Source organism: Papaver somniferum, chromosome 10 (genome assembly GCF_003573695.1).
Source record: "Papaver somniferum cultivar HN1 chromosome 10, ASM357369v1, whole genome shotgun sequence".
Lineage (NCBI taxonomy): Eukaryota > Viridiplantae > Streptophyta > Magnoliopsida > Ranunculales > Papaveraceae > Papaver > Papaver somniferum.
Genome location: NC_039367.1, coordinates 81,911,708 through 81,921,817, shown reverse-complemented (window position 1 = coordinate 81,921,817; position 10,110 = coordinate 81,911,708). Strand labels below are relative to the sequence as shown.

The 10,110-nt window shown below is 37.9% G+C and overlaps 1 protein-coding gene across 1 annotated transcript; it reads right to left on the bottom strand.

Moving 5' to 3' along the window:
* Positions 1-7,437: 7,437 nt before the first annotated feature.
* On the bottom strand, positions 7,438-9,533 carry LOC113318826 (N-terminal acetyltransferase B complex catalytic subunit NAA20). The gene is made up of 6 exons (XM_026567082.1): positions 9,393-9,533; positions 9,234-9,324; positions 8,318-8,450; positions 8,043-8,112; positions 7,841-7,901; positions 7,438-7,731 (listed from the first exon to the last, which is right to left on the bottom strand). Exons 1-6 carry the CDS (start codon positions 9,468-9,470, stop codon positions 7,640-7,642), a joined length of 525 nt encoding a protein of 174 aa, XP_026422867.1. The 5' UTR covers positions 9,471-9,533; the 3' UTR covers positions 7,438-7,639.
* Positions 9,534-10,110: the final 577 nt, after the last annotated feature.

Here is a 10,110-nt window from a genome sequence, read left to right as displayed (position 1 = left end):
TGCCCAATATTATGGTTCTTTAACATACAATCCTAAACAGGCTTATAACAATCTTTCCCTTCTAATACAACTCACCGAAGACGCTCAATCAAGCCCAAAGACATTTTAAACCCAATATGAACATACTAGTATGGAATTGTCAAGGCATCAACAATCAAACTTCAATACAACATCTACAGGATCTAGTATCATTGCATAAAACCGATATCCTATTCCTTTCAGAAACTTTAGCAAATGACCGACATATGTCAAATCTTGCTCGATTACTTCAATTCCAAAACCTAACCTCCGTTCCCAAAGTAGGTCATAGAGGTGGACTATGTCTTATGTGGAACAACCTAAACATTCAGGTTCTTCTCCAGTCCCAAAGTTACATTCACGTCATTATTACTCCCCCAACTCCGGCACAACCATGGCTGTGCACATGCATCTACGGTCCTCTAATCCAGATGCAAGAACAAATTTTTGGCAAGTTTCCCAACAATCTTCCCAAATACCAACAACTTAAATCAACTCATTGGCTCCTGATAGGGGATTTTAGTGACATAATGGACCAATCGAAGAAAAAAAGCGGCTTACAAGTCACATATAGTCAGACTCGACCGTTCCTAACAATGATAGATCAAATGGGTTTCATCGATCTAGGATTTCAAGGATATACATTCACTTGGACAAACAACCAACAGGGTCAAGACAACATCATGGAAAAACTTGATAGAGCAATTGCAACCCAACACTGGAAAACATCGAACCCTCATGCTGGAGTCACCCACCTTCCAAGGATTGTATCGGATCACGCACCCATCCTGCTACACACCAAAGCAATTGACTGGCAAGGGCAAAAAATTTACAATTTTGAACATCTATGGCTGACACATTCATAACTCAAGCAAATCATCGAATCCGCATGGACACAACAAAGCGACTCAGATTCTGCTCTGGATCTTCAACTCAGGTTAATCACAACAGGACAAACACAAATGGACTGGAACAAGGACACTTTTGGACATCTTCCAAAGTTAATTCCAAAATCAACATCACAAATTAAGATGGCTCAACATCAATGTGCTATTCACATCGGAGAAGAACTAAATTTTTGGATAAATCGCGAGAAGGAGCTGCGCAATCATCACCTAACTTTAATTCAATGCCATGCAACATACTGGCAGCAAATGTCAAGAATTCAATGGCTCCAATCAGGAGATAATAATACAACCTTCTTTCATACCAAGGAAACCATACACCAGAGCCACAACAACATAAAGAAATTACAAGATCATCAAAACAACTGGGTCAGTGATAAGAATCGAGTGATCCAGATCATCCTTGATCATCTCACTACTCAATATTCATACCCAAACACAACTGTGGACGAATAATTCTTTGAAGAAATAGCTCCACGATTGACAACTTCACAATGTGACCAGCTCTCGGCAGCCGTAACCGTAAAGGAAATCAAGCAAGCAATGTTCTCCATCAACTCTGAAAGTGCTCCTGGTCCAGATGGATACACCAGTAAGTTTTTTAGAGTTTTTTGGGACACCACCCATATTCAATTAATTGTTGTGGTTCGAAGTTTTTTCGAAAATTTACACATCCAAGTTGACAACCCAACAAAACCATCCCAATTCGACCTATAAGCTTCTGCAATATCACCTAAAAAATCATCTCACAAATCCTAGTCAACCACTTACGCCCTCTTCTTCCATTCCCACTATGATACACGGTAAATTGTCGTCTAAGAAGTTTGTTCTCTTGTGTATTAAGAAATCAAAACCAATTAGGAAATACTTTACCTTGAAGTTCAAGAAACTCTTGTATATATATATATATACATTGCAGAAGCTTATAGGTCGATTTGTGATATATATATACATATATATATATATATATATATATTGTATCTCTGTATGCTTAAATTCAAGTAATTGAAATCAATAAAATTATCTTCTGTTAAATCTATTCAATCTCTTTTATCTCTTCTCCTAGTTAACCTAAATTTCAGTAAATCTATCTTGGTATCAGCTTAGCATTTTTCGATCCTCAACAATGTCAACCGAGTCCTCAACTTTTTCATCAACAATCTCTTCTTTAATGTCTTCTACTGCTTCTTCTTCATCTACAATCTCTTCTTTAATACACAAGAGAACAAACTTCTTACGCTATCAAACTTGACATCCAAAAAGCTTGTGATATCCTTAACTGGGGATTCATAAAAAAACCTTTTACAAAACTAGGTTTTCCATCAATATTTGTGGAATATATCATGCTATGTATCAAATCGGTAATGTTAGAGCACTGCTGGGTCGAACTCGCAAGCGTTGCTATCTCAAGCTTGTTTGTCAAGTTTAGGTGATCAAAACTATAAGTCTTGATTTCTAGTATACTTATAGCTATGTCTCTGATTAGGATAGAATGTGTAGTTGAGCTTTAAACTTCACGGCGTTCATCGATTGAAGACGAAGATCTACTGAGGAGAGCTTGGAGGAACTTCATCAACAAAAGGTACGTGGAGACTAAAACTTATCTAGCACTCAGAAGTCTATTCTATTATATATCCTATTGAGACTAAGTCGTATAGCTATATAGACTTTTACATTATACACATTTGATATTTCGAGCTGAGTTTAACTCGCTTATATCTTTCTCGAAATATGTGTTGGAAGTTTTTTGATTTAGCTACGTTCATCATTATTCTTGACGAGCTTAGGTGCAAACAATTTATTTGTTGGAAACTAAATAATAAGTCAAAAGATGATCATGTGAAAATTGCCTTGAAACATCTTACATGATTTGTGTGAGACAGTCATTCGATGTAGAATCGGAATGTTTCGTATTGATCATTCGAACACTTGAAAATTACTTATGAGCTAATAGTTTGTGTGAGACAGTTATTGTCGTCTTCTAAGGATGTTTCAATGATTGAAATGGGAGTTTAGAACAAATAATCATTGTCTAGATATAGCACGGTATGCATACCAATATGCAAACTATTGTAGTATGATTCAGGTCCAGGAACCAAGTTTGCATACCTGTATGCGAACGGTTTTAACTGTCAAAGTCCGGGAACCAAGGTTCTGTACCAGTATGCGAATGGTTTCACCTGAGTTAGGTCTGGGACGACAGTATGCATACCAGGTTGCGAACTGACGGACGTGACCAAAGTCCGGAAATTAAATTTGCATACCCGTTTGCAAACTGAGTTGGTTTAAGTTCTAAAATCGGTTATGTATGATCTCATACTCATGAACAAATACATTTATAAATTAAGGAATGCAATATTTGCAAACCATGGCTAAATGTTCATGAATTGATTCTCTTGAATCAATCCGATTTTGTTTCAATTGTGTCTTGTATACTTTTATGAGAATATATACAATTGAACAATTCTGTGAGTAACGCAATTAGATTCATTTGATTATCATTTATTACTAGAAGTGTTAGATGAATGTGGTTAACACAAAAGTGTTCATATGGCTAACTTCGGTTAACTGTTATTGAGCCAACTCAATAACACTTTTAGGTATGGTTACCCATATCTAAATGAAGGTATATTTCATTTGTGTGTAACAAGCTAAGACCATCTAACGGTGGAAATATATTGCTTTGTTTTTAAGCAAACTTAGCTTGAATCTTAAATCAGGTTTTCATCTAACGGTGAATATTGATTGCTTTGTTTCAAAGCTATCAAACCCTGATTTGAAGACTATATAAGGGAAAACTCTAACAACTGGAAAACCTAATCCCCACACCTCTTGTGTGATACTAGTTGCGACTAGAGTAGATTCTCCTTTAAACTAGGTTTTTCCTAAAACCATTATAGGTTAATGACTTAAAGACTCCATTGGGATTCTGAAGCCAGACCCAACTATTTTCTCTGTAGTTGCGTGTTCTGATCTTACTTGTTCTATCGTATTGACTACTATATTCTCTAGGATTTGCTCGAGATTTATCTCCGATAGTTAAGATATAAAAATTAATCACAATGCTCTTCTTCTCATTCTTTGTGGATACACAATAACTTGTTCTACTACCGTATAGTTAAGTTAGTGTGAGGTGATTGATATTTCTAGGTTGTTCTTCGGGAATATAAACACCGGATTATCAATTGGTTCATGTTCACCTCGATTTATCAAAAGACGGAACAAAAACTTCATAGGTATTTCTGTGGGAGACAGATTTATCTATCCGAATAGACTTTTCTGTGGGAGACAGATTTTTTTATAAAGTCTTCGAATTTGGGTCGTAGCAACTCTTAGTTGTGGGTGTGATCAGCTAAGGGAATCAAGTGCGTAGATTCCTGCTGGGATTCAGAGGCGTAAGGAACGCGACTGTACGTTAATCGGTGTGAGACTTGGTTAGGGCTCAACTACAATCCAGTCTAAAGTTAACTTGTAGTAGGCTAGTGTCTGTAGCGGCTTAATACAGTGTGATGTTCAAATCTGGACTAAGTCCCGGGGTTTTTCTGCATTTCAGGTTTCCTCATTAACAAAACTTCCGGTGTCTGTGTTATTTCTTTTCCGCATTATATTTGTTTATATAATTGAAATATCACAGGTTGTGCGTAGTTCAATCAATTGATAAATCCAACCTTTGGTTGTTGATTGAAATTGATTGACACTTGAACATCAATCAGGCTCATAGATCTTTATCTGTTCGATTGTAGATTGTATTGAGAAATTGAGATATAACTCTTGGATATATTTCCTTGATTGAGTATGACTGTCTAGTTGACTCTCGTGGAATTATATTGAAGTTAGTCCATACAGATTTCCGAACGAAATATTGGGTGTGGTTGTTAGACCCCCGCTTTTTCAGGTAACTTACTCAATCAACATCAATGGTACACCGTATGGATTCATTAACTCCTACCAGAGGCATTATACAAGGTGATCCCATATCTTCCTACATATTCATTATATGTGCGAAAATTCCATCAACAAATATTGCCAAGCTGGAAGCAAAAAAACTGGTTCAAGGTATCCGGATATCAAAAAAGGCACCTCCCATCCTACACCTAATGTATGCTGATGATTTGCTCATCACATATACAGCTACCCAGAAAAGTAGTAATCACCTTCAAAGAATTCTTCAATCATACGGCTCTTCAGCTGGTCAAATTATCAACGCAGCAAAATCAACCATCATTCACCAGCTAAGGCTACAACAACATCACATAGATACCCTTCACCAATTCTTAGGCATGCAAACCACATCAAATCCCACCTATATACTTAGGATTTCAATTCAAACACGGGAGGACCTCACGTCACATCTTCGAACCACTACTCCAGTGATTGGCACGCAAAGTTCAAGGATGAATCACAAAATTCCTTACCCCTGCAGGCAGACTAGTTCTAATAAAAACCTCCTTAACACCAACCTCAAATCACTTCATGCAAACAAAGCTTTTCCCCACCCATGTTCACAAACAAATTGATCGGATCACTAGGAATTTCTTCTGGGGTCACGATTCTTCGGTCCGAAAACTTAACCCTTAGGATGGAACAAGCTAAACAAGCCAATAACGAAGGGAGGGCTAGGTATCAGGAAGAGTAGTCATCACAATAAAGCTCTTTTCATGATTTTTTTTTGGAACATTCAAGACAAGCCACATTCCATTTTCTCAAGCCTCTTCAACGAAAAATACTTCCACCATCAGCCTATTTTGCAAGGTACAATTTCAATACCAGGTACTACCAGCCCACAATGGAAACAAATGGCATCTCTCATACCTACTGTCAAAAATCATATATTTCACCAAATAAAAAATGGTTTAGATACCTGTATCCATGCTAATTGGATACCCAACTTTCAAAACCTTGATCCAATCCAATCTGACCCTATCCAATATGTCACAGAATTAATCGACCCCAGCTCTCATAACTGGAATCACGATCAGCTAAACATCCTACCCAACACTGCCATCCAACATATTATAAATATTCACCTTCCCCTTAACAACATCTCGGACAAAATTATTCGGCCCCACTCTAAATCTGGTAAATACACCACATCATCTGGGTACAGCTGTCTAACCAACAAGAAAACAACTCTCTCCCACAACCTCACCCTCAACCCCTTCCAAACACAAAATTCTTATGGACCTTATTGTGTCCTCCAAAAATACATCTTTTCTCGTGGAAGCTATAAATGAAGGTTTGCCAACCTTCTCTCTGCTCCATCACATCAATCTCTCCACTTCTAACCTCTGTCCCCATTGCAACTCTGAGCCTGAAACAGCCAATCACATGCTGATTCATTGTCCAGTGGCTCTGTCCACTTGGACCACCCTTTCTAACCGCATATCAACAAACCAACCCCAAGGTAACCACCAGCCAATTATCATAAACCACCAAACAACCATTTCTCAATTACTGCAGACTCGAGGTAATACCTCTTCTATCACATCATGTTGTTTCCTCTTGTGGTCTATATGGACAACCATAAACGAGCTCGTATTCAATCAGACGCACTCCACCCATGACGACATCCTGGCAAGATCTTTCGCACAACAACATGAATTTGAATGGGAAAAATTGACCTCCCCACTAGTTCTCCCTGAGGAGCTTCCTTGCAGATTGACAACAAATATAACAAAATCTTCTACAACCATTCAAGTGGGTTGGAGTATCCCAACATCAGACTGGTTTAAAATAAATACCGATGGTGCAGCTACAGGCAACCCGGGAATAGCGGGAGCGGGATTCATATGCAGGAACTCAAGCGCACACACGGTATTGGCTCTTGCACAACCTCTAGGTATAACCGCAACGCTAACGGCGGAAACAGGGGTCGCAATGATAGCAACCAGAGCAACAAATGAAAGAAATTGGACTAAAGTCATATTCGAGACAGACTCGGAAAATCTCGTGCACTCCATTAAAACTCCAAAGTAAACCCCATGGTATATCTCTGAAATGATCGAAGAAATCATACATCGAATGCGTCAAATCCTATGTTGTGTTATTCAACATTATAAAGAAGGGAATCAAGCAGCAGATGGACTAGCAAACTTTGCAGCCGACGGCAGCCAAGCGAGAAACCTATCAACATCAGTTTGGGAACAGACGAATCCAGCTTTTCTTAATCAAATTCTTTTGAGCGACTCTATGGGAATTCCCACATGTAATAACATTTTAGTTGGTCTTTTCATTGTTACATGCTTCAAAAAGAAAAAAAACCACATTTCATGCTTCCTATTTATTTTACTTTTAACGTGTTTTAGTAGACTCGGTCCGAAGGGTTTCAAGGAGCAATTACTATCTGTAGAGCAAACTATGCTGCTGAATTCTTTCGCAACATTTTGTCAACCAATTCACTCCAAGCTCTTCTGAAGAATGTTTTTGAATCTCTGATGATAACGGAAAGGTATACAAACTTATCAACTTTTTTTACACCTTTTTTGTCCTGGTTGGGTACTTGACCAGGGAAACATAAATTACTAAGGATGAGGTTGCTATTATTGATAAACCATTAAACTCGATAACTATATCTGTCACAAGTTTATACAAACTATATTACTACAATACGTTGAAGCATAAACAACACAATTCAAAGCCAGTTTTAGAGCTCAACTTACATGTTCATAGCAAGAGATATAGCTAATAAACATGGACATCTGGAACACCACAATTAACTAGTCATATTCCAGTTCCTCAGGAGTAACTGGTCTTTTGAGGGGAATAACAGACTTTTTTTCAACATCTCGTGATAAAGCTTTCCGCATGTCTGAAAATGAGAACCATAAAAGCAGGAAAGAATAAGGGTTATTAATTAACTATAAATGGCGGTGAAGTGAAAACAAGCACAGCTATGTCAACAGAGTATGATAACTCACCCAATCCATCTTCCTCTCCAGAATAGTACCGCAGCACCCGTCTATAGATTATATAGCCAAGCTGAGGAGCAACAAAGAAAATGCTGATCGTGTGAGCATGTGTTTGAGCAGAAGTACAATGAATCTACTCGGCAAAATATTTTGAAACATTCTCGAAGCACAGCACAAGTTATCCAATATTATATCACAAGTGGATGCATACCTTTTCATACATCTTTATGGCTGGTCCATTGGATGCCCTCACAAAGAGGTCCACAAAGTAGGCCTTGTCACTGCCAAAGAAGGATTCTGTTAGTAGACAAAAGATTACAGTACAGCATCGAGATCGTATTTGGTCACCCCTAGTTCACTAACTGAATTTCCCAAAGTTACATCTAAATCAAACAAAGGAAGAAAAGAAAAAAAAAAGATCAAGATAATAGGGAAACCTTAATTCATCCAAGGCATGGACAATTCAGAAGTAAAAGGAAGACTTACATCTTGTCACTGCTGTCCTCGAGCATGCTCATGAGATTCTTAGCTAACTTCTGCCTCCTATACTCCGGAGCAACAGTAACTGCAGTTACATGGCCATGCCAAGATTCGCCTTGTCCTTCAACTTTCCCCATAACTATAAACACATTAACATTGTTAATAATTAGTAATTCCTACATACAACAAAAGGGCAATTAATGGATTTGCAGCAAAACTCAACGATGATTGTAAATAGAAAAAGAGATGATTCTAAGTTAAGTACAAGGTAACTAACGTCTACACGTTGCATATGAAGCAACTTTCAGCCCTCTAAATTAGCAGAAGCTGGTCTGTGCAAACAGTACCCAGTTTCTATATTAGTTGGCAAACCAAAGCCTTCTAGAGACATGGCATTTGCTAACTTTAGTTGGCAAACCAAAGCCTTACAGAGACATGGCATTTGCTAACTATGATGTAAAAGATAGATAAACTACCTTCTTTGGCGTCTACCCATAGGTGAATCTTTTGTCAGTGCTTTCTGTTTTTACAGTATTAGCACACTACAATTATCCAGCCTTATTCTCATCATGTTGTTGTCATAGACGATAACAAAACTAACGACACACAAGCATTAATCTCTTCAAAGAATGAAATAACTCACATGAATGTTCAATTGCCAAGTTAAACAGGTAAGCAACAATTTCCAATGTCATAACCATCTTGTGCAAATGTCACACCCCTATTAATATGTAACAGACAGCTACAATCTGATTAACAAATGCCCTTACGGCAATACACCATCTCATATCCAATAACTTTGAAAACTCTAATTCAATCCCACACATTTCCTCAAACCCTAGTCCAATAACTGTGTAAATCTATAATTGAGTGTAAAATTAGGGCAAAAAAAAAAAAAGTAAAGGAGAAACCAGGTGCTTACTGTAACCCATGGTTATATTTCCAGGAGCTTCAGCTACATGGAAATAATCAGGCCATCTTGCTAAGTATGTCATGTAGAATGACATATTGAACTGCCAAAACACAAACACATGTTAGACACTAGATAGAAGGAGATAGGGAGAGTTGATTAATGTCTTACAGTTTCGGTAAGATGATCGAAATTGACATTAGTAAATCGGAGAAGATCATTGCAACAAAATCTTCGAATGGTTGTCATGACTGCTGCCTGGAAACGTTCTCTTCTCTCTGGATCTTACTTTCGGTTTTGGATGATTTTCGAGGTCCCTGTTTTTGGGTTCCATTCACAGTTATAACTTATACCAAATTATTCCATACGGACCAGCGCTGAGCAAATCTCACCCCGATCCGAAGACCCGGCCTGACCCGATTCAGCCCGATTCTATTAAATTGGACACTCAACGACCACCCATCTGGGTTGCACGGACGCTCCATTTTTTGAGCAGTGGCCGCGTGAGATGCTCATACGATGCGTGTCCGACGTACTAATTTGCGCGTCCTATGCGCGTCTAGTTTGGACGCACAAATAACTCGAGTTTGACGCATTCTTTTTCATTTCCAGTTAAACTTTTTTTTTTATTTTTACTATTATTAATTAAATAAAGAAAGACAAACATTTAGATCAATCATTTAGGTCTTTATTAGGGTTTAGTTATTGGAAATGACATCACGTATAGAACGCGCGATTGGGGGATATCAAATTAATTGGGGATAGAGGAAAAGGACAAAAACTGGATCCAAATATCAAATCAGGGTCACCCCTTATCTATTTTTTTTAATTCCTAATCTACCCCTCACTAATCAGGTTTAGTGTTTAATTATACTTAGGAAAATCATAA

What these genes read in the sequence shown, in the direction of transcription:
- LOC113318826 (XM_026567082.1), bottom strand. Translation starts at nt 9,470, where the DNA reads ATGACAACCATTCGAAGATTTTGTTGCAATGATCTTCTCCGATTTACT. An exon ending in CCATAAAGATGTATGAAAAG is followed by an intron (nt 7,902 to 8,042) that starts GTATGCATCCAC and finishes GTTGCTCCTCAG; the next exon opens with CTTGGCTATATAATCTATAG. An exon ending in TGGAGAGGAAGATGGATTGG is followed by an intron (nt 7,732 to 7,840) that starts GTGAGTTATCAT and finishes TCTCATTTTCAG; the next exon opens with ACATGCGGAAAGCTTTATCA.